This window comes from Pezoporus wallicus, unplaced genomic scaffold (assembly GCF_028554395.1).
Source record: "Pezoporus wallicus isolate ANWC-B61680 ecotype Strahan unplaced genomic scaffold, APGP_CSIRO_Pwel_v1 scaffold_13239, whole genome shotgun sequence".
Lineage (NCBI taxonomy): Eukaryota > Metazoa > Chordata > Aves > Psittaciformes > Psittacidae > Pezoporus > Pezoporus wallicus.
Genome location: NW_026642052.1, coordinates 4186821 through 4212162, shown reverse-complemented (window position 1 = coordinate 4212162; position 25342 = coordinate 4186821). Strand labels below are relative to the sequence as shown.

Sequence of the window (25342 nt, the reverse complement as noted above, 5' to 3'; positions counted from 1 at the left end):
TTATACAATTAATATCTGCTATATTTTATTGTATTCTTAATATATAAGGAGTGATTCAAGAAGCTCTACTTGTAGAAGCTGGGAAATACTGCAAAGAAGTATGTTGTGTTCAGTATTACTCCTTCATATTTGCTCCTGTTTGCGTCAAGAGACAAGAAGCCTGATGACAGGCTCTGGGTGCAGCCCTGAAGTTAATGATCCCTCTAGTGCAATGTTGCTTTTGAAGGTGATGATCTTTGCTGTCATTGGGGTCTCTCCCTTGGTCCTGACAGTTTGACATACTCCTCCTCTCTGCACCTTTGTTAAACTAAGCACTGTTACCACAAATAATATCACTCTGCCATGTTCAAAAAAGAAGAAGAAACTTTGAAGACTTGACAGACAATTTTGCAGAATAAATTTAAATGTCTGGGTGAGATAGTATGATAGTAGTTGACAACTGAAGTTCCTTCTTTGTGAATCAACTTGATAAACTCAACTGTAAACAAGGAGAACAACAGTTATCTCAGTTTTTAGCAAATCTTAACATTTGCTGTGACTATAATTGGAATTGGGAAAACAAAATGCTGAATATGAGTGGCAATAAGATTTGATTATTATTATTCTCAAACAAAATTCTGCCATGACAAAAATATTGCTCTTTGGTGACAGCTACAATGAATAAAGAACAGTGAATCATTGACATTAGTACTCAGGAAATTTAAACAGAGAGCAAACAGGCAGAATTCGTTTGTAACTGTTTTCACAAGGTAAGATCATGAAATCCCCAGTGTTGGGAAGGCTGGCACAAGAAGCTCATCCTCTCTAATAGGTATACTGGTGCCAGTGCTTTGCCTGAAGGGCGGTGCAAGGAATACCTAACCTAGCTGTGGTTAGGAATACCTAACCTATGCTCTCATTAGACTTGAACTGCCTTACAGCGCACTGGCTTGCTCCGAGACTTGGCTAATTCACGGCACTGAACCAGTAGAAGAAGTAGTAGAACTTACCTAATATAGTTCTCACAGTGCTGAGCACTTCAGAACACAAACACCCAAACAATCTGCCAAGAGAAGATGTTGCAATTCACAGGCTAAGAAAAGGGAACATGAACATGTGGCATATATACAAAATACAGATGGAAGCCCCTCAGTTCCTATGGCAATGAGTATGGCACAAGAACTGCCATGAAACAGAACTCACAGAATCTTGGGGTTTGGATATCTGACTGCTTGCATTTGGATTAATTTAGTTTAAAAGGCTGCCAGCTGAGAAACAACCACAGACAGATATGTTCTAGCCTGCATCCTCACTGTGATGTAAGCCAATGCAGGTTACTTTGTGACCATCTGTGTGTTTGATCACTGCAGTATGTGTGTCAACGCAATTGTTTATCATTAGATGGCAGTAAGATATGTTAAACAGAGGAGATTTTTGAGCACTTTTTCTTCCTTTATGTTTCACTGATATGCTGATATTAATATAGAGACAGCAATATAAAAAGATTTTCTTAAAAAAGCACAGGGGCAGTGCCCATGTTATTTAATTTCATTCCTGTATTTATATCTGCCTTAAAGAATTTCATTCTTGCTTCAGGATCCTTGACCTAAAGGTGTCCTCACTCTTTCCATGTCACCTTCTTTTTGAGGAAGACATTGTCATTTACATGAAATCAAACATAAAACAAAAGCTTCTTCAGAAGGGGTTGATGGAGACAGAAAATCAGGGAAGTTTGTTATTTATCTTTTTTTTTCTGGATTATGCATTATAACATATTGCATTTACAGCTTAATACCTTTCCTTTCTTTTTAATGTGAATAGATGAAGGTCAGTTTTCCTAGAGTTAAATGTAAAATCAATTAAGTGATCAGAAGCAAGATATGCACCACAGTTAGAAGAAGGAACTCAGCACTTGTAAACCCAGCATAAGTCAGAAATTGCTGATCAAATAAAAAATGTTCACTGTCAGTCATATTTATCAACCCTTCTGTATTGGTCAAAATGTACATGTAAATGTGATGCACTGATCATAGTAGGAACTTCCCAAAACAGAAAAGACAAGCTCTAGAGGACTTGAATTCTTCCCAGCTGACTTCAGACATCAGCCTTGTCCTGTTGGGCCACCTCTGTAATCAATGGGAAAAAAGAGGAATTCTCTAGAGATTCTCTGTGTCCATAGCACACCTATAATCAGGACTGTCTTGTTACTACATAGTGATCCTAGAGAAACTCCTCTTCTAACCCAAAGCACATTAATGATGTGCCTGAATGTTTCTATGGGAAACTGGCTGAAAAGTGTTTAGGTATTTCTAACAAAACCAAAAAAAGATGACCATTCATTGCAGGAGCAGAGAGGAGTTTAGGAGTCTACAGCAAAATCACGCAAAAGGGAAGGATGGAAATCTGTCCAATTCCAATCAGACAATTGCCTACAGAAGGTGTACATGTGCAAGGTAAGCTTGACCTTCTTTTTGTAGGTCACGTAAAAGGAAAAATTAAGATTTTTGTACAGCTCAGAGGAAAACCTTGTTCATGACTAACTAGATAGAAGAGCACTGTTTTAAGCCTCTTAACCCATGTAGAGTGCCTCATACACACACGTACATGATCACTGCAGCGTCTAATGTTCTGTACAGCAAAGATCTATGCCTATTCTTAACTCCAAAATGTGTTCATTTGTTTTTCATTCAGTGAAGTTTTTCATGTGCTGAAGGTTAAATTTTGTTATGACTGAAGCTTAATGGTGAATGCTCCAACTTTGATGTTTCTTTGGTTCATAAACCTGACACAAGATTTATAAAATTGTCTCTAAAACAGAACAGTGTTTGAAGTTAAAAATAGAGAGGGTTTGGAAATCGTTTGTTGTAATCTTATAGCAGGCTTGGCTACTGAACTTTGGGTTCCATCAAAGTATGAGACCACACCTGTAATAGCCTTTTTCCAACAGCTGCTGTTGCCCCAGCAAAATCTTACTGTTAAATACTACAAAATATGAGTATCTATTTTTTTTAATCTTCCACTAAATGAAGTATTTCATTTATATATTATATAAATGGGGCTCACATTTATATCATATAAATGTGATCCTCAAATAATGAGATTGTGAGAAAGAGGGAAAGTAAACAGAGGAAATTCTCCATGAGACAAACATCTGCTCAAACTCTGTTCTTCAACACTCTTTTTATTGTATGTAGACTCAGTTTAGAGAGCCAGCCAGTTACCTGCTGAAAAACTAAACACAGAATTGTTTAGTCTTCAGGTGACCTCTGGAGTTTATCTAAGTTTATCTTGAACCCACAGCTCAAGCAGCCACCTAAGGTAGATTGTCCAGTTGTGATTTTAGTATTTTCCCAAATGAAGATTCCACAGCCTCTCTAGGCAACCTGTTCCAGTGTTTAACTCTCACAGGGAAGAAGCATTTCTTTGTGTTTAGATGGAATTCATGTATGTTAATTTGTGCCCATTGCCTCTTATCCAGTCACTGGGTACCATTAAGAAAAGTCTGTCTCCCCCTCCTTCATTTCTGCCCATCAGGTATTTATACACACTGATGAGATCTCTCCTGAGCCTTCTCTTTTCCAGGCTGAACAGTACCAGCTCTCCCAGTCTGTTCTCGTATGAAAAATGTTTCATTTCTTTAATCATCTTTTCGGCCCTGTACTGGATGTTTGTACTGGCAAGCCCAGAACTGGATTTGGTGCTTCAGATGTGGGTTCACCAGTGCTGAGAAGAGGGGAAGGATCACCTCCCTCCACCTACTGGCAACACTCCTCCTAATGCAGCTTAGGATGCCGTTGACCTACTTTGTTGCTGCACGGAGCACATTCCTGGCTTTTGGTCAACTTGGTGCTCATCAGGAACACAAGATCCTTTTCTGAAAAGCTGCTTTCGAGTGTCAGTCCCAGCATGTTCTGCATTATTCCCCTCAGGTGACCATGTCACCTTGTTGAACTTCGGGAGATTTCCCTTTGCAAATCTGTTATGGCTTCTCCCGTTTACATTTTTGTCCTGTATGTGTTTGGAAATGATTTCCAGGATTAGCTGCTTCATCATTCCTAGGGATCCAGGTGAGGCTGACCATCCTGTGGATCCCCCAATCTTCCTTCTTGCCCTTCTTGAGGATAGGAGTGGCATTTGCTTTTCTCCAGTGTTTAGCCACCTCTCCCAACCTCCATGGTCTTCCACAGAAGTGGCAGTGGCCTTGACGTGAAATCAGCCAGCTCCCTCAGCTTTCATGGGTACAGTACATCAGGACCCGCAGATTTATATAAGTCCAGTTCATTTAAGTCGTCCCTAACCTCTTTCCAAAGAGCCTATTTTGCTTGGTGAGCTATTTCCTGTATTGGTAGCGGGCTTTTGTTTGTGTGAGTAATTTCCCGGAGTTCATCACATATGCTGTCTGTTGCTTGCTTTAATTAGATGTGTTTGAGACAAGCAGGGGACAAGAGAGATTAGTTGGTAATACACAAATAATTGCTACTGCTGTAGCTCCATGTGCATATGAAACGACATAAATTGGCATTGATACTAAGATAAAATGATAATAAAGAACTTGGCAAACATTTACCAAGTCGCAGCACATCTCCAACACAGCTGAATGGATTTCAGAGACTGCTTTCAGAGGAGAACACCAGCAAATACCAACTGCCTTCTATATATACTCTTACTCACTCAACCGGAATAGAGCTCTCATGTAATTGTTATGTACCTACTGTAAAGAAGGCTATACATAGAATGGGAGGCAGTGGAGACTTTTTGTTAAGCCCTTCAACAAAATATGTATGGGAGATAAAACAAATGGAAAATAACTGATGAAGGATGATGCTGACTTTGGACTCAGAGAGTAAATCCAAGTGAAGTTGGTAAAAACTGCCATGTTTTTCATGATAGTAGCAAAATTAAAATGAGCTTTGACAATATTGCATCCAAGTCTGCTAAAATCCTAAACAAACAGACTGAGACATGGGCCTATTTTGCATTTTTTTGCAATTCTTCCTTTATCATTGGTTTAATAGTATTTGAGAAAACACCAACTTTATCATGAGACTGTACCATTAAGTTTACAAGTATGCGAGCAAATGAGCCAGAAAAATAATTAATTTTCTCCTGACAAAACAAATTATCAGAAAGCACTTTTAGAATGATTGGAAAAAAAAAGATTACTTACTATATGGAAGTAAAAATGTTGCCACAGTCATAGTAATTGCTTGTAGTGCTGCTGCGTGGTAGTTTTTTTACATTTAACCATTCACAGTGCAACAAAATTTCACCCTATTTGTCTGATATTTTCTAGTCCTCAAGCAAATATTTGTGAAGGTTTCAATTAATGTCACTCATGGCCTCAAAAGTTGGTCTTTTTTTGCAATTGGTCTTTTTTGCAATAAGTTCATCCAATCCTTGTCAATAAGCTTTGGAAAACTATCATTGCTCCTGAGCTAGAGAACAGAGCTGGGGCGTGAAGCTGCTGAGCTTAGGAAGTGAACTAAGTGCAGTCTTGCAATACCCAAGGGCGTGGTGGTGATGACCTAAAAATGTCAGTATCTACAGATGGAGAAAAACTCTTTTAAAGAGAGATGTACACTGAAAGGATGAGTGACAAAGGCGATATGGTGCAGCAAGAGAAATCCCACATGAATATAAGCAAAAAGTCTCTTCAAAACTCAGTGTGTGGTTGGGATTTACTTCTTGGAGTGATGTGGAATTGGCTTGGAGATTTTCAAAACTGTCCTGACCAAGGCCCTGAGCAACTTGACTGAAGTTTAAAATTAGCCCTGCTTTGAGCAGGAGGTTGGGCTTGTTGGCCTCCAGAGAGCCCCTCCATCCAAAATTATCCTACACATTTGTCTTAATATTCAATTAATATTAATCACAGTGTAAAAGATGTCACATGACTGTGTGCTACGTGCAAAGCCTGCCTCTAAGTTTGTTCTTCATTCCCAGTCTAGAGGAACAGAAAACAGTCTAAATAATAACTCTTTCTAATATAGTAGCTGACTACCTCCATTTAATCTCTACCATACCAGGGACACCATGATAAAGGAGAAGCAAAATATTGGTTATTAACCACATGTCATACGACCTTATCCTCTGCTATCATGTGCAAAAGCAAAGGCAGAACTAAAGAAGTTTCCTTTAACTAGAATAAAACATCATTTGGTTAGAGCCGGGGAAGGAGTAAAAGAGAAGCTGCTTGAAGGTAAACCATCTCAAATGATCAGGACTCACAAAGAATCTGAACAGTTCAAAACAGCATTGATTGATAATCTGTAGTTTATGCATGTAAAAATACATTAATGAGGTTTTATTTCATTAGGTGAAAGCAAATTTCATAGTAAAAAAACAAACAGTAGTTATTTGGATTGCATTTTGCTTTTATATGTTCAGTTCATTACCTTTGTTAGCTGCTTACCTGTTGCATGGTTGCATAGTTTAAGATGAGCTGGGCCAAATGTTGTGGCAGTGCACATGGAAATGGTGAGCAGCTGTTTCTCACATCAGAGAAGGTTTGTGGCCCTATTTCCTCAATGTCCTGAAGGCTTTTTCCCCATGTGTGGATGGACTGTCTCTAATCAACAAGCCTTAGCTGGCTGGGAGCTGATATTAACTGGTGGTGGTTATATGAAAACATGCTATGTTAATATGTCTGCAACAAGTCTCTTGCTGCCTTCGTTGAGACAAATTCTTGGAAACTTTCAACTTCATTTCAGGCTGGTTTTTATTTAGTAGTTTTATTTAGCTGTCCCATGTGGTTATATCAGAGCTAAATAGAATTTGAGAAGGTATTTCAAAAAAACATAAACAATTTAATTCTCTGTAGAAGAGTTTTCCTGTTCTCAAATATTTTCTTATATTCTTGAAAGACATTTTTATATATTTATAAAGAAATTAAGGAAGTCATTATCTTTTGTTCTTAACATCATTTGGAGAAATGACTCTTGTCTTTCTGAGTTTGGAAATAAATGTATTTCCATTTCTTTGCAGCAATAGTTTTCTATTATATATTTTACATGCACATATTGAAAATTCCAATAACCAATGTTTATCCATTTTCCAAAAGGACAAAAGAAATCTATAGAAATCTAAGCAAAAAGGACATTAGGAAGGAACATTTCCAGCATTCCTTCATAGTATCTGCATACTTGTATTTACAAGGTTCATAAATCTTGGGGGTTTGTCTCTCGATGCTTGTACTTGGCTGACAGAATACACAAACTTGACTTTATTTAGCTTGAACATCTAATTTTATGAAATATGTAATTAAAAGATAAGTATTTGATATTCCCAGTCAAAGCAGGTACAAGAGTTTTCAGCATACATTTTCAGTCCAGGAATATGTGTAACAATTTGATGTATGAATGAACAAATTTGCATTTTTTGGCACTTATACTATACTATAACCTATAACAGCCTATACTATACCTGTATTATATTCCATCATACCTATACCAGGGTGTTTTTGACCTATATTTTTTTTTTCTACCTAGATGTTCAGTATAGAGATCTTTGGCAAATGTCAAATTATTCAAGCTTTTAAGTGATATGTTATTTTTTTTTAATACAGAAAGTCTTGGGTGAACCTACTGCTGCTTCTGCGTGAGGGTTATTCTATAACATAATTATGCAAATTGGACTAATTAAAAAAAAAAACAGGGCAAGCATATCAAGGAATAGTGGTACCATAATCAGTAATTATGCCCTCTACTTGCATAAAGACACTGTGGTAAAATCTTCTTAATTGCAGGATAATGCATGACCTTACATGACAATGGTGCAACTTGCCTATAACCTCATAAATTCATCAGTAATATCTTTGAATTTTAAGTACTGTATGCTATGCTATATTTCAATGTCATGCAGGTTTGATTTTTCTTTAGCAAACATTTCTATATGATATAGTCTATAGCATATAAATGTTAATTTCCTTAGCTTTTAAATCTTAGGATTTCTAAGTACAAAATTCCTTATATTTAGAGACTAAAGCATTGACTTTTTACTAATTTTGCAATTGATTTTTACTATATATTCAGGCAAAACCTGCTTATATTCCTCTGCTACCTAATGCATACTGCTTGTCAGAAGTTACATACAGACTACCAACTAATTTTTTGTTGTTCAGTTGTTTTCTTCTTTCAAGCAAATAAATGTAATGAGGTGATGTGCTATACATTTGCAGTATGCTTTACTTTTATGAAGGAAAGATAAAATGCTGATTTTCTATTCCAACAAAATAGAACCCACTTCATGTATAAACTCAGCTTGTACAAACTATAAGCTGGTTAGATATGGGACCCTAGTTATTTGGAACATTAGTCTTACTAAATGCTTTTATATAATCTGCACTTAGCTGCCTAGTGATTTTTTTATATTATGTGTCATGCGGATAATACAGAACCATAGAATCATAAAACCACAAAATCCTTTCAGTTAGAAAGAACCTTAAGATCATCTAGTTCCAACCCCTTGCCATGGGCAGGGATGCCTCACACTACACCATGTCAACCAAGGCTCTGTCTAACCTGGCCTTGAACACCTCCAGGGATGGAGCATTTACCACTTCTTTGGACAACCTGTTCCAGCGCCTCACCACCCTAGATGTTGACCAGGTCTGGTCTCAACACTAGCCCCTGAGAGATACCGCTCATTACTGGTCTCCATTTGGACATTGAGCTGTTGACCACAATTCCTGCATGAGGCCATCTAGCCAGCTCTTTATCCACTTATAAACCACTGATATCTGCTGAACCCAGGACAGTGGTCCATCTGTCAAATTTATGTCTCTCTAGTTTAGAGACTAGGATGTCATGCGGGACAGTGTTGAATGCTTTACACAAGTCCAGGTAGACCATGTCAACTGCTTTTCCCCTAATCATCAATTCTGTAGCCCCATCATAGAAGGCCACCAAATTGGTCAGGCAGGATTTCCCCTTAGTGAAGCCATGCTGGCTGTCACCAAGCACCTTGTTGTTTTTCATGTGCCTTAACATGCCTCCCAGGAGAATCTGCTCCATGATCCTGCCAGGCACAGAGGTGAAACTGACTGGTCTGTAGTTCCCTGGGTCTTCCATTTTCCCCTATTGAAAATGGGACTTATATTTCCCTTTTTTCCAGTCGTCGGGTACTTCACCTGAAGAAGAATTTTCTCTGTCCTAAAAAGCTTTAAGGAGAAGCAGAACCGGGAAAGCTCCCAGAGTAGTGCTTGCATTGGAACGGTGAGATTGTAGTGCATCCAGGCAGCCCCATCCCCACTTCACCCTGCCTCACCTGCAGCTGCATTTGCTGTGCCTTATCTAGTCTTGTGAGTGTGCTGCCCTGGCCATTTCAGCTCATGTTTCCTAGAGAGGCTCTAATAGCATTTTCCATTTTTCTCTATTCAGAGGCAGTTTTGATGCATTCTTATTTTGTGCAAGCCTTAAGAGCTCTGCAGAAATCAGTCTTGTCTCAGTATGTTCATGATATTCACTGGGCATTTTTATTATGCAAAAACAGCTGCAGCATTTGATTTCCCCTGTTTAGCAACGTAGCAAGATGACTCCTTCAAGTAGGACTCATGTAGAACAATACATAATGTAAAAACAGAATAAGAAATTGCTGGTAAAAAAGTTGTTTCTTTTAGGTGAAAGACAAGCAGAATCAGCTGCGGTAACATAGTGCTTCACTATGGATTTTCAGCAGAAAGCAGGTCTTCATTCAAAAGTTTCTTCCTTAAGTCCCAATTTTCATCTTTGCTGTACCTTACAAAAAAAGCTCCCCAGCCTTTAGGATCCACCTTACTGGCATAGCTTCCTGGGAGATTGCTGTAGCATTGGCAGTCTACTGCTTCGAGAAATTTTGTTGTAAGACAATGATTCCAGGAGATCTGGCGACCCATGGAAACACAAAAGCTTCAAGCCTTGAAAGCCTCATATGTGGTAAGGGCTCTGCCATTTGGACACCTTTGTGAAGTTTAAAGTCTGCTTTTGAACCACCTTTCCTACAGAAAGGAAATTGTCATTGACGAACAGGATTAGTAGTAACCTGTGTAATTCAAACCCAACTGAATACTGAAGACTGCAGCACCAGTGAAGCACTGTAAGCGGAACTGAATTTCCCAGGGAAGTTGGTACATTCACACAGCATTATGCAGAGGTGCTAGCTCAGGTTGAGGAAGCCAGACTGTGTTTGAAAGGTTCCTCAAGTCTTTGCTAATCCAGGCCAAAGCTGCGCAGCTCTGAAACAGCAGTTGAGAAGGTCTCCCAGAGAGAGCCCACAAGGCACCAAGACACAAGCCCTTAATGTTCCTTGTTTTGACTGTGAAGTTAGGAACCAAGGCACTGTTACAGCTTTCTGTGTTGTTCTGGGACATCTGTATCTACACCAGGAATATCTACTGTCACTAGGGGCTTCATGTCACTAAAATAATTACCTCTTCCCTTTAAGGCTACCAGGGGAAAACTGGAAAGAGATCCTTCTTTAAATCTGTAATTAGGAACTACCAAGATGTAATCATTTATCATATTCGGTTCAGAGCATAGGTACTTGTTAGCTCAATGTCTGAACTGTGCACATCTTGCTTTAACTGATTACCTCAAATTTATGAAGTTTGGTTTGGGCTTAATGATTTTTTTTTTTTAGTGCATATATACACTTAAAGTTGCATATAAATATCCATCATGATGTCCTTTTCCCAGGTAATACATATGCACAAGAACTCTGAATACTGGTGCCTCATCTGTAAGGATTTCAACAAAAAATTCCCCTAGGTAACTAAGATGAAGGAATGCAAAGGGAAAAAGTGATCTTCATAATTCATCGTAACTTCTTCTGTGAAGAGACAGAGATAGAAATAATAAATACAAATATGATATAAACACAAAATATAAATATTATTAAAACAAATATACAGATGGAAATATGGAAACAGATACAATTTATTCAGAAACTGCTTTTTCTAAATTTGTTCCCATGTAGGATTTTGTTCAATGGTAGTTTATCTTCCAGTCTAGAGATAATAAAAAATCCAATTCACTGTTGCTAGGGGCATTATTATTTTATCTTAATTTGAAGAAATCTGATTCTAATGCATTAAAGCTTTTCTTCAAGAGAGAGAAAGCAGAGTCTAGCAGTGTAATTAGAAGTTTTCCTGTGACTGGTTCATGACACTACTTAAAAAACAAACAAACAAAAGAAACAAAAAGAATAATTAATCCAAGACATTTACCCTTTAATTTCAAGGAGGATTAAAAAGTTGTCTTTACAGTAAGTTAGTAACGTATTAATATTCAATATCAGTCACAATTCACTATTTCTCAGTTATGTGGTTAATGTAAAAATCCAAAACGACTTCTGATTTCACCTCAAAAACCAATCAATTGGCTTTTTTGTATCTAATTTGCCTTTGAGCAGATAAGAAGCTTACAAAAGTAAAATTACATTGCTTATTCAAAAAACTAATTTCCACTGGGCTGATTTGCCACCAGCCCCTCCCCAGCCTGCAGCAATATTTTCAGATTCATTTTTCCCATGGCCAATTTTAATTCTTAGACCAATAAATCAAACCCACTTATTTCTTGAAATATTGAAGAAGCAAGAAGCTAAAAGAGGATACTTAATTTCTTGTGTAAAGAAAGAATATTGGATTTGTGTAAGAGAGAGAAATGGAGGACTAGACTGCTTGTGACTATGACAAACCGAAGTGGTCAGGAGCTGGTAGACCAAGTCCAGTGGGTCCTTAATGCAGGTAAGAAGTAGCACTGTTTGGTACCCAGCTGCACAGCAGGACCTCGAGCAACTCCTGCTTTTCATCCAGTAGCTTAGAATGGTCATCAGCTCCAGAGACATTCTGCTGTTTGCTATGTCCAAGCTCTCCTCTAGTTTGTAGACCCATAATTTTACTGGGGTGAACAAATTTACTCTCCAGAATATCTCTTCGAATGGTCTTGTAGCACCTTAATCACACTGTAATCTGATGTTCTGATATAAACAGTAGGAGAAATGTCATCCGTGCAAGTCTGATCCAAGTGGATTGACTGTGCAAGGAAGACATCATTATCTATGGCACATAGCATACAGTTAGCATAATGATGTATCAGGTACAATATAATTTATAACGGATGAAAAAGTCTGTTGATATACTGAACATATCTATTCACAGTATCTGTTCTTTAAAACTGGGTAGCTATAGCTTATATCTTAACTACACCAGCACACACAACACTTCTGACAGGATCAGCAGAGTTACCACAGATATACATCAGTACAAATGAAAGAAAAATCTATCTCCGGGTGAAAGAGAACATCGGAGAGGGTATACAGGAGATGTGTCTCTGTGCATCATTCTAGTTTTAACACCTAAATAAAACTGGCCTGTGCTCCATTCACAGGACATGACAGATCATAGAATCACAGAATTTCAGGTTGGAAGGGACCTCAAGGACCATTTGGTACAACTTTCCTTCGCAAAAGTATGGTCTTGACAAGCTGGCCCAGCACCCTGTCCCACAAAATCTTAAAAGTGTCCAGTGAAGGAAGGCTGATGAGTGTAAACATTGCAAACTGGATAAGAACAAGATTTCACATTTATTTCTGTATTGTTTTGATGGCTCTTTTATCCAGACTAAACATTCATGGGTATCCTTTGAAAAACACTCATGAAAACCCTTCAAAACACACTTATTATTTTCCCACAAAAGGAAATAGTCACTCAATTTACAAGGACGTTCACAGCAGTCACTCTTTACCCTGCCTTCACCCTCTGCCTCATAGTGGCTGAATAACTGAAAAAATTACTCAGGATATTTTCCTTCTCAAGACCAGAGTAGCAGCAGAACCATTTCCTCTGGCACGTAATCCTATGATTTTAGACACCAGGAGAGCTCTTTAGTCCCAGGCTAGATACAATATTTCACTTATACATTTAAGTAGAGTTTTTAATCTGTAATTCTCATTTTGGTTTTATATGTACATATATATATACATAAAGGGACCTGACAAAATCTACACTTTACTCAAGCAGTAACCGAAGGAAAAAAAGAACACCGTTCATTACATCTGCTCAATGCTACAACCAGTTTGTTTAAAAGAAGAGCAGGGTCAAAAAAAGAAAAAATTAAACATAACTACATATTTAAGCTTTCCATTTACAATTGCTCTAGGCTCAGTAATGTGAACATTCAGTGTAATTTGGATATAATTGAAGTCTTCTGGGATTTTAGCATGTGTCTTTTATGGAATTCTGAGTCTCTGGATGTGAGCAGACACGATATGCCACCTACTTTACTATTTTGTTTCAGAGATTTGACTTATTGAGAAGTAAGCTTAATGCAAATAAAATAGCCTTCACCTCCTGGCATGTGACAGGCATAGAGAAATTCACCAGAAAAGCAAAATACCCAGAGACTCGCTTCTCAGAGTGGTGCTCGGAAAGAATAGCAAGCATTTAAATCCAAAGCGAACCATCTGTGACAGCTCCTAAGCAGTGCCTCATTTCAGAAAGTGCAAGCCTGGGGATGAAAGTGAAACTGTACATAACTATCAATTAAAATAATATAATATAGACTTTTCTGCCTCTGGGGAGAGGGTGGGCACAAATTTCCTGGAAGCTCACTCCTTTTCATTTCCTTAGCATGTATTTTAGAGTTCAGGAGAGCTGAATCACATCTGTAGCAAGCATATATTACGCACCTCGTGGGAGAAAGGTGATAAAGAGGCATTTTCATTGTGGATCACCTCTCAGCAGTTCATATCTACAGCTGGCATAAGCTAATATAACTTTACATTAAAATGAATTCTAAAACAATTTTTAAGAGAAGAGTGACTTCATATTAGAAATAAGGTGTTCCCCATTCCCCATTCCCCATTTGGGAACTCTAAACCACTGTACCTTAGACAGTTGCATTCAGAAATGAAAACCAGAGAGTTTGTCAGTTTACTCAGCTCAGAAATAAACAGAGCAATGGCAACAGAATCACAGAATAGTTAGGGTTGGAAAGGACCTTAAGATCATCTACTTCCAAACTCCCTGCCATGGGCAGGGGCACCTCACACTAAATCAGATCACCCAAGACTGCATCCAACCTGGCCTTGAACACCGACAGAGATGGACCATGCACAACTTCCCCGGGCAACCCATTCCAGTGCCTCACCACCCTTACAGTAAAGGACTTCTTCCTTATAGCCAATCTAAACTTCTCCTGTTTAAGCCAAGATAAGTAGAAAAACATGGAAATTCCTGCTTGCCCAAGAACTGTATATACACTGTATGTTGGCTGGCTATACCTTTGGATTTACAGGATTTAAATCAGATCAGAATTTGGTCTTCAGAGTATTCAACAGGCAATTCTGGGAAAAGTTCCAGAAGAATTCAGTCAGTAACCATGAGGACCCTGTCATATTATAAGATGGAAGTTGCAGACAGAAAAATTCATAGAATCATAGAATCGTTAGGGTTGGAAAGGACCTTAAGATCATCTAGTTCCAACCCCCCTGCTGTGGGCAGGGACACCTCACACTAAATCATATCACCCAAGGCCTCGTCCAACCTGGTCTTGAACACTGCCAAGGATGGAGCATTCACAGCCTCCCTGGGCAACCCATTCCAGTGCCTCACCACCCTAACAGGAAAGAATTTCCTCCTTATATCCAATCTAAACTTCCCCTGTTTAAGTTTGAACCCGTTACCCCTTGTCCTGTCACTACAGTGTCTAATGAAGAGTCCCTCCCCAGCATCCCTATAGGCCCCTTTTAGATACTGGAGGGCTGCTATGAGGTCTCCACGCAGCCTTCTCTTCTCCAGGCTGAACAGCCCCAACTTCCTCAGCCTGTCTTCATACGGGAGGTGCTCCAGTTCCCTGATCATCCTCATGGCCCTTCTCTGGACTTGTTCCAACAGTTCCATGTCCTTTTTATGTTGAGGACACCAGAACTGCACACAATACTGCAGGCGAGGTCTCACAAGAGCAGAGTAGAGGGGCAGGATCACCTCGTTCGACCTGCTGGTCACGCTCCTTTTGATGCAGCCCAGGATACGGTTGGCTTTCTGGGCTGCGAGCGCACATTGAAGGCGGCTCATGTTCATTTTCTCACCAACCAACACCCCCAAGTCCTTCTCCACAGGGCTCTGAATCTCTTCTCTGCCCAACCTGTAGCTGTGCTTGGGATTGCTCCAACTCAGGTGTAGGACCTTGCACTTGGCATGGTTAAATATGTATTTTTAGGCAGTAAAATTATAGTTTTATTTCTTACTGAATTTAGAGCTACACTGCAAGCTGTAGAAAACACTCAGCTAATAGAACATTGTGTATATTTATTGAATCTGGAAATTACCCCTGGGACAGCAGCTCTCCATCCTTCCAGGATGCTTTCCATAGGCACTGAGGCACCGTTGTACGTGTGTGAATACCAAGTGTGTTTTCAAGGCCTTCCATTTTATTGTTGTTATTTAGTAAGCTATTTTGTCAACTGTATAAGTATATGGTTATTTAAAAGTGCAAAAACGTGAAAGGTACTTTAAACACTAGTTTTAAACATTCAGGTATTAATCTATGGTTAAAATAAGATAGTAGTACAACAGCAGTTCAAGCTCTTCTTGCCTTGAACATGCAGAGTCCAGTTGCAGGATTGGACCACAGCACTGAAAAATCAGTGTATGCCTTTTGAGCAAATCATGGACTTACTACGAACAGATCTACTTCCTGAGAGCTACCCTAAGGCACGGCTGTGGCTGTGTCACCAGCCTGAGATCTCAGCTGTATCTCTTTCTTACAGGTATTCCTTTCAAGATGAAGAAGACATGTTCATGGTGGTTGACCTCTTGCTTGGAGGTGATCTGCGTTACCATTTGCAGCAGAACGTCCACTTTAATGAAGGAACTATTAAGCTGTACATTTGTGAGCTGGCACTTTCGTTGGATTATTTGCAGAGATACCACATCATTCACAGGTGAGTGAATTTCATTTGGGGGGCAGGCTGCTTTCTTTTGGCAGAGCAGAGGAATTTTATCACATACGTGATTACACAGTTCTGTTTGTTCAACACGTCTGAAAAGTTTTCATTGTTATCCAAGAGTGGAATTTGGCTCTGAAGAGTGTTTTCTTTCTGTCCTCGGATATTCGGTAGCCCCGTATCCCTCTTATACTACCCTTTTCTTGTTCTGATCTCATACTATGATGCATGTTTTTTACTATGGTCTTTAAACAGTAAATACAACCCAAAACAACATCCTAGCTGCTTTTAATTAATTGTCAGTATTCCAGTGCCCCATTTTTCCTGAACACAAAAATGTAATCCAGTACAACAATTTCACACAACATCAGGGAACAGTCACAAAACCAAGGACTGAGAATAAGGAGAAACTTGTTTACTTGCAGAATCTGCATGAAGGTCAGAAGGAGTAAGAGAGATGATGAAATAAGAAATAGTAGAAATAAATTAGAACAACAATCTGTTATTTTTACTACGTTACAGCTGACGATCATAATACACATTTCAAAAAGGTGTCAAGCATCAGGGTCTGTTTTCCTTAAACAATCTGACATTTGACTGAAGCAGCAGGGTAAATTCTCTTTTTGTGTTAACACAGCATCTGTGAAACTATAAAATTATGGGTATCAGCCTCTGTTTCACTCATTTCAGGCTAAATTCAGGATATTCCTTCCTGATTTACAGTTGTCAGAATACAAAAATAGACAGATTTTTGTGTTGCCAAAGCTGGACGTGAGTTTCAGAGACCAAACTAAGCTAAGCTGTGCCATAGATCTTCCAGTGTCCAGTATAAACAAGTTCCTTCAAATACATTAAGTGATCGTTTTCATTCCATCCAACTACCAGAGCTGCCTCACAATTTTGCAATTAGGAACAAAAATAAAGTATGATCTGATTTTAAGGAGGTGGAGGGTCCATATGAAATCTCTCTGGTTTCAAGTGCAGTGGTAGACGGGTGCTCTGCATTACCGAAAGCTGTGCAAGACAAAATCCAGCAAATATTGCAATAGTAGTTTTGCTTGCAATTAAAACTCACACAAACATTGCAAGCAATTTCTGAATTCTTATATCTTTAGTGCACTGTTATTATTTTAGTATATTTCCATGTATTTTACATGCGTTTTCCTTTGTCAGTGAATATTTTAAAAGTGAAGCTCAGCATTTCATCTGACCTTTGTTTCTGTGCCTTAAGGAATGTTCTCGGTGAAAAGCAAATTGATGAGCATTTTTCTCACCCTCATTTTAATGAGGAGACATTTAATGCAAATAGGCTGTCAAAACATTCATTAGACAACTCAGTTCGTAATCAAAACTTGTATTTTGCTATAAGCCTGTTACTTACAAATGTTTCACAAAAGAAGCCTGTGAAAGGTGGCAGATGTCTCGAGAGAGTGAAGGACTGGAATGAAGTCATTGTGGTTGCTTATAGTTTTTTGTGACAGTGTCTGCATTGCCATGGCCCAACTGTGAAATTGGGCAAAACACTTTGTTCTCTTCTGTATTACTTAATCATGACTAGTAAGCACTTAATTTTACTTAATTGTCTCTTTTGAGCTGGTTGTAGTATAAAGTGATAGCCCTGGCTTCAACACTTCTTGGTTTGCACCAAGGCAGGGGTTCTGGAGGTGGTTCTTAGCTTCACTTGAGGGCAAGTTCTGGGATTTGGTTTTTGCTTTCACTCTACACCAAAAGCTTTTACAAAACCAAATGTGGCAAAATACCTATTTCTTTGCCGCTGGCAGACCTCACGGACTGTTTAGCTAGGATTAATTTTTAGGATGAAAAGGATCTTGTTCAGGACTCTGCTGTGTTATAGAAATTATGTTTATTTTGAGGCTGGCAGATGTGAAATCAGAGCCTTGCTTTCCCACTTCATCTCTTTCTGCCCATATCACCCAAAACTGTGGCAAGAGGAGTATTTTGACTCTTGTATTTCCATCAATTACCATAAAATCCCAAATGATCCAGATGCCAGTGAACACATTATTTAGCCAGGAGAGCCCCAGCACATTCTGCCTTCTGCCTCCCCACCACCTGGAGCAGCACTCTGTGGGATGGGTCTTCAGTTGCCATAAATCTCTGTAGCATGGCAATGCTGATTTAAATTGGCTTAGAAGCTGAGCCAGCAGAGATGAACATTGAGGAGATATGTAGCCATTACTTAATCACTGCAAACACACCATCTCGATTAGAAAGGAAACCAGTAGAACTCATTAGTGCTTATATTTCATGGTAGGAGACCTCAGCAATATCAATGTGACCACGTGCTTCCAGTCAGCATTCACACACTGACCTTCAAAACTTTATTAGATCTTTCATTTGTAAATGAATGCATCAGAAGCAAAAGGGAAAAATAGGGTTAGTGAGTCACAGAATCATTGAGAGAGCCCCTTACTAAATTTTGTCTGGGCTACAAAGAAAGAATACTTGAATGATTCATCAGACTGGGTAGGTGTATTTTCAGATTGCAGTATTATAAAGAGATGAATATATGTTGTGTGAGTCAGGAACTTAACTCCTCCTCAATATTTACAGATGTGTATGAAATGTGTTCAGGTTTCCATTACTATTGCATCTGGTGACATGCAGAATGTTTTTTTCAAGATGAACCTGCAGCTCCAGGATTTTGCTGTAAAAGGAAGTGATAATGAAAAGGACAGGAATTATCGGGCATCTACGCGTGGATGTAGAAGTGTTCAAATTAGTGCCATGCCAGTTCCACTGGAAGATGCTTTGCAATGCATCTGTATTTGCTGATGTGGTTTAGCATTGTGTACTTGGAATGCGGCAATAATTTCAGCAATAGAAGTATTGTTTCTGTAGGGACAAGTTTAACAATAAATAGAGTAAAACCCACTACTGTTCTGGTGTGCTTATGAAACCTGTCATTTTTATTAATCACACCCATGTATATAAAAATCACACCCTTATTTGTCAAGCACAATCCTGCAATAGTGGATTTATTTATTATGGCACAAAAATGAATGCTGCACTGTGTGTCTTGCTTGCAACTGTATTGCAGATGTTAGCATTTACATAACTCTTCAGACAGAGTTATAAAAACTTTAAAAATAAAAGCTAGAACTTTAAAGCCATGATTTGAAAATTATTCTGGGCAAATTCTTCACTTAACTTACACAACAGCTAATTTAATAGTGAGATATCCCTAAATTGTTGATCACAGGTAATGGCTACATCACAAATCCTTATTTCCTCACAGCCTTGCTGTAGAAATATTTTTGTTCAGATTTATTAAATGAAAAATAATTATTTGAAAGCTGGATGAACAGTGTTTAGTGTAAACCTTCAGATCCAGTACACATAGAAAGGCTTCTGACAACTCATATGGTCTCATTCATCCTCAAATGTTGGATTAAATCTGGCTTTCTGCTGTTTTAAGACAGTATGACTAAACACATTCTTTCCAGTTCTGCTTGTATAATACCAATGAATAATGTGTTGGACAAAAGTTTTCCCATCAAAGGCTGAATAAACTTATTTCAGCCATGAGTAACTCAACCTCCTCCTTTCTCAAATGTTGCTCTTCATACATTTCAATGAAACCACCTGCTTTTCCACCAAGTAGGGTACCTATTTTCATTCAGCTTGTTCTTCCAGCAGTAGCTCTGGTGTTATCTCTCCCAGGATGCTCTTGCAGCTAGAGCCTTGGCTTGGTGTAGCACTGGCCTGGCAGTGCTGCTGCTGCTGCTGCTGCTGCTGCCCAACTAACACGCTTGTGATGATAAAATCACATTTTCTAAGAGGGCAAGTGTTGTTAACTGCATTGCCCTTACGACTTTTCATTGTTGCTTGACTCTGCCGGTTTTCATCTGCTCAGAAAGAAGACTGGATGTGGCAGATGTCTGGAAAGGGAATTGCAGTAACCTTCCAGCACAATTTTAGGGTACCGGACTAGCTCGTGGATCTGCATGCCTGGGGCATTTTTATTTCAGTAGGGGTTTTTTAACCTATATGTGTACGCATACATATAAACATATAAATTTTTGGTTGAAGCACAATACGAGTGGAATTGGTCTGGCTTGGTGGGTCTGCACTGTGTGGCTACTGTGATCAGTGCTGTTTTCCATTCCTTCCAATTGAGAGTAGCTCCAGGAGCTATTCCAGCTCTGAACAGATACTTAGCAGCAGGGCAGAGTGTGCAAAAGCTAATGGAAGGTGGTGACAAATCGAGCATTACATTGTCCTCTGACTGCTGATCCACTGTAGTGTAATGGTGTGTTGCTGCTACCAGCTAGACAAGATGTACTCCTCGTTCAGCACTGCTAGGCTGGGCTATGGTGTAGAAGATGCCTGTTTGTTCATTACCTTTGAGCTTTTCAAGGTGTCCAGCAGTCCGGTGAAATAACATAATGTCTAAATGATTAAACTCTTCTTTAAAATGGGGTTTTCCAGTTTCATCCATGGCACCATATACCAAAAGAACAAGATGTAATTTACAATGCTCCTTTTATACTGTCCATTTAGTATGTAAGCAGTAAATAGGTTTGGAAATTATTTGGAAATACAGAATTTGCACTTTTTTCACAAGTATCACAGGCAGAATAGTGCTAAACTGAGATTTACCAGGCATGTTAAAAGGACACAGTTCCTTATGCATTTCAGCTCATGCTAGTATTATTTTTCATGTTGGTAAGCACGTGCAGATGAAGAATAAAATGTAGTAGAATCAGAAGTAGATGAAATAGTAAAAACCAACCATAGTATGTCTGCTATTCATAAGCACTACCAAAGATCATGACAGGTGAAGAGGCCTGTCTGTTGAGTTTTCTTAATTTGTCTTCCCATGTCTCATCCATGTCATTGTATTATGTTCTTTAAACAAGAGCAAGCCCACATTATTTCCAAGGACAAAATGAAGGAACTGAGCAATTAGTTATGTAAGAGAAGCAAATCAGAAAACATATCAAAACCAGCCCCAAAAGAGACACCATGTAAACCACAAAGCACAGAAAACCTGCTGAATGCTTATGAACCAGCAACTGAACAAAAAGAATGTCATTCACAAATTCTGAGCACAAAAATATTCAATTTTCAGTTGTGTCCTTAAAAAAAGAATTACGTACCACAAGATCTGGATATGCAGAGAACAAGTCCTTCAACTTTTGAATGGAGTTCTCTGCCTACAAGAACAAATTAATTTTGCCACTGTTTAGAAAGAGTAAAACAAGAAGTTACCTGATACATAAAATGACACACTGCAAATAAATGAACTTGGTTTGGAAGCACAATGAGACTTCAGTATCCAGAGACTAGACTACTAATGAAGTAAAACTGTCTGTATTAGGGAAGAGGCACAGGGAACACTCTGAGATGCATGATGCTCCATCAGGTACTCCAGTCCTGCCACTGGCACAGATGTAACCTTTGACTGTAGGTAGTGTGCTTCCCCTTCATCACTCAGCAGAAATACCAGAAGACACCCTCCACACCCTCACTCCTTTCACACCCCACTGCTGAGACATCCTCCTTGCAGTCAGCAGGGGATTGCTTGGTTCCTTACAGTTTTCAGACAAAGTTGCCCCTTGGCCCTTTCTTTCATCTTCCTTCTTCTCATTATTGCAAAGTTGTAGGAATACTTTTACATAAAATATTTTGTTTAGCCAAGGAAAACTCGTCTCACAAGCCCTATGTCATGCAAAATTTAGGTGTCCAATCAGTGTTAGGAGAGGGTAGATCTGAACTGTAGGGTGAGCTTGGCCAACTATCTTGCATTAAGGGAAACTCTTCTAGTAGACAAAGATAGCTTAACTTAAGCCCTCCTAAATGTTTGTTTATGCTTTGTAATAAGCTCTAGAGAGCAAGTGTCCTTCACTAAAAAAAAATTCTGTGATTGTAGATGGTTTTCCTATTTCTTGAATTTGTAAAGCTAAACTTTTCTTCTAGGTGCATGTTGTACACTCCTTTATGTCTAGAAGAAAAGTTAAATCGTACAAATTCTTCCATAACAGAGCTGGAAAGAATTGCAAACAATTGTATCCAGACTGTGATTTTTACACACACTTAAAGATTTTCCTGAATTCTTCCTCATCTCACTGTCATTTAGCTGCAACCAACAAAATAAACATGAAAAATCTTTTCCCCAAAACTCTAAAATCACCATACCATCATAAGGGCATTGTGGACTTACATGTGCCTGACTTGCTCCTTCTAGTTGTAGCTCCAAACTCCTCACTACCAGAAAGCACAGCCCTCTCAAAGCTAGATAAAGCATTTCCACAGAGGAAATCAGCACTTCATGCTGTTCATGGCTAAGCATACAGGAAAAGGAGACAGTTTAGACAAACTGAGACCTGGGCACGTTCAGACTCTGTCATGTGAGGAGATACAAACCTCTCTGAAAATTGGCAACAAAAGCTGCTAGGGAATTACCTTTCCATAGAGCCTGCTGCAGTGTGTGTAATAGCCACCATCCTGGAGATGCCAGCATGTCTACTGGTGCCTGAGCTCAGCACACTTTTCTGTGGAGTGTGTTCAAGAGGAACATATGAGGTCCATATAGATATTATACACCAGTTGCTCATTCCATGCTCTGCATTTCCCACTTTCCAGTCACTGTTGCCTTTTTCATCTTCATTGGTCTTCCAGAGGCTTTTCCTAAAGCCCTTCTTTACATTTGTTTTGGGGTTATAACTTTCCCCTGAATTGCTTGTGGATCCTGCAAAGTGCATCCCTACCTAAATCAGATGCTGCCACCTGTGTGTGTTACTGATTATCACCTCCTAGTGTTTATCACCTCTTTCCATTTTTCGCTAATAATACTTTTACATTAACCTACCTTTTAGGAAGTCTTATTCAAGTAGTATTCAGGGCACATGATATGTATTAAAATATTACGTATCACTCATCTCCATGATTCTGCACTCTCTATTGATGGATAACAATATTCAATGCTTTCCTTCCTTCCTTCTCCTGCTCCTCAGTATTGAAATTTTGAGCATGAATCATTTTCCGAGATTTAGACACTGAAACAGAAGATGCTGACAGCACTGAAGCAGAGCTCTATATTCAAGATTATCTCAGGTCTCCATCCACAAATCTGATCTGGTTTATGCTAGTTTTCTGCTTTAATATATTGCTAGTTTCTTTGTGGCCAATGTGGTGTGTTATCAGCACTTTCTTCCTTTCACAGAAGTCCATTACAAATTTCTTTGTGTTGTTTTACAGATGCAAGTGTTTTTAGTACAGGCATCTGCTCCCAATTTATATATACTAGCAAAGACTACCATATTAATAGTATGTTGATATTGTAATTCTTAATATAGTAAGAGTATTTATAACGACATTTAAATAATTTTGTAGAGTTAATTAAAATGATCAGGCACTCCATCTAGTGAGGCATAACAGTATCCACAGTACTAATTGCCTGTCTTGTATGGCACTGCCAGGTCTACCCTGGTTTTGTGACCCACCCTCCCTACCTGCCATGCCAGGGTAGTGCTGACCTCCCAAGCTGGAAGTGGAGGAGAGGCTGAACAAAAGCTCCTCTCACCAGCAAGATCAAATTAGCAACGAAGTCTTAAGTAACAGGGGAGAGAACAAGAGCTAACCCCTTTGATACAATATTGATCCTTTTTTGCAAAGCTTCAGTGTCAATCTTATATTAAAAGTATTCTGATATATTTGCATCTTGGAAATTTCACAGCATTGTGACTCTAAGCAGACATATTCTCTCCCTGAAGTGTCAGATTTGCATGCAGTGTGCTTGAGTCATTTTTGTGTTTGCCGTTAGTGAAGAAATTTAAAACCTTTGATTAAAGTACATAGATGGAGAGAGGAGATATGCAAAAAGTCTGTAAACTTCAGGCTGAGCAAAGCATAAACCAACAGTAGCATATGGAAAATTGCTTTCTTCTCCTGTTCCTGCTTTAATGGTTGCAACTTTTTTTCGGCTTGAATGAGCACTACATACATAAAGTATTTTATCATTCCCTTGGAGATTTCCTTCCAATGTAAGTTTTGTTTTAATATATGACAAAATAACAAAGACTTAAGGGGCAAAGAATGTGTTTACATTATTTCTTCATGACTTGCATGAGTTTTATATCTCAGGAATTAAGTAGATTTCCTGCAGTGTGGTAGAAGGCATTTCATTAAAGGATATTGCAATTTAAGCTTCCTTCATGCCTTGGATGAGATGTGGTCTCCTTTCTACAATTTTTGACCTAGCAGATACACAGAGGGATGAGAAAGAGGAGTTACAACACTGGTCATCTGACAGAGTTTCATCTTTCAAAACCAATCATCTGGTGGGCAGGGACTCTAATTAAGAGACAGGTTGCCATGAGTCTTGTTCTGCTGAAGTGGGACTTATTTCTGTTGCATTTATTATCTGCATCCTTTTTTCTGGCAGCTCCTCAGAGGCTTCTCCTCCCTCGGGGCTATTTTCAAACATATCTATATCTCTGTAAACTTCAGTCCCAACTACTCTGGATAAGTTTTACAGAAGAGAAAGAACAGCAGCTCAAAGCTTTGATGCTGTGTGACAGACTTCTACTGACAAGCCTCCACTTCTCCCAGCATGTGTGCACACAGTTTCCATTCATCCCCAGGGGAATTTCCTACTGACCCAGTGAGGATAATTGCACTTCCCTGCAGCAGAGGAGACAAGGCAAGCAGTTGTGTTGTTTTTGCACACAACTTTTCCATATTGTCAGCAAGGAAAGACCTTAAAACATGGTGCTAAACTGGGAACTTGCATGGTGGGAACATTGCTTGCTAAGCAGCACACTTTCAATGAACCAACATTTATTAAATTAGATTGTGGTGAGTTTGATCATTCTTTACACTGATAAGCAAAATCATCTTGACAGTCAGACTAACAAGAATGAATAATAATCTTTCTCCAGTGGCTACCACTATTCAGCTATTTATCTGTTCATCTTGTTGTAAACATGAAACTTCAGTGCAATTCTGAATGCAGAGGAGTTGCTCTCTAGTCTAATGATAAAAACAATACAAGGCTGGAGCCTCCCTTAGTATTTTTTCTTTCACAGTCACTATTCTGTGTCTAACCATGTTATAAGTCACAGTGGTAATCTTATTACACATTTCACACTTTGGGTTTTTTTTTAGATTTGAGGGTTTAATTATGAGCACAGGTACTTTAAAGATAAATATGAGTTTCTTACAATAAAATTGAGGGCCCTCTTTCTATAAAGAGATGCTGTCTTTGCTGTCAGGTTAAGTTCAGATTGTAAGCATTTTGAGGTTCAAACCATATTCTTCTCTGGCTTTATTTAGCCCCCAAACTTCATTAGTTTTTAATAAAAGCCAACACTGCTTAAAATCTCATCTTTCTCTGTAGTTGTTATCATTCAATGTCAAATGATGTGCAATGGAACTGGAATGACAAAAGACTCCATGAATGTTAAAAAACACTACAAGA

General features: G+C 38.8%; 1 protein-coding gene across 1 annotated transcript in view; it reads left to right on the top strand.

Moving 5' to 3' along the window:
• STK32B (serine/threonine kinase 32B) overlaps window positions 1-25342 on the top strand; it is a 164938-nt gene that overhangs the window by 71574 nt on the left and 68022 nt on the right. The window contains exon 4 of the mRNA XM_057426764.1: window positions 15721-15894. Coding sequence (XP_057282747.1) covers window positions 15721-15894 — 174 coding nt within the window. The remainder of the gene's footprint in view (window positions 1-15720; window positions 15895-25342) is intronic.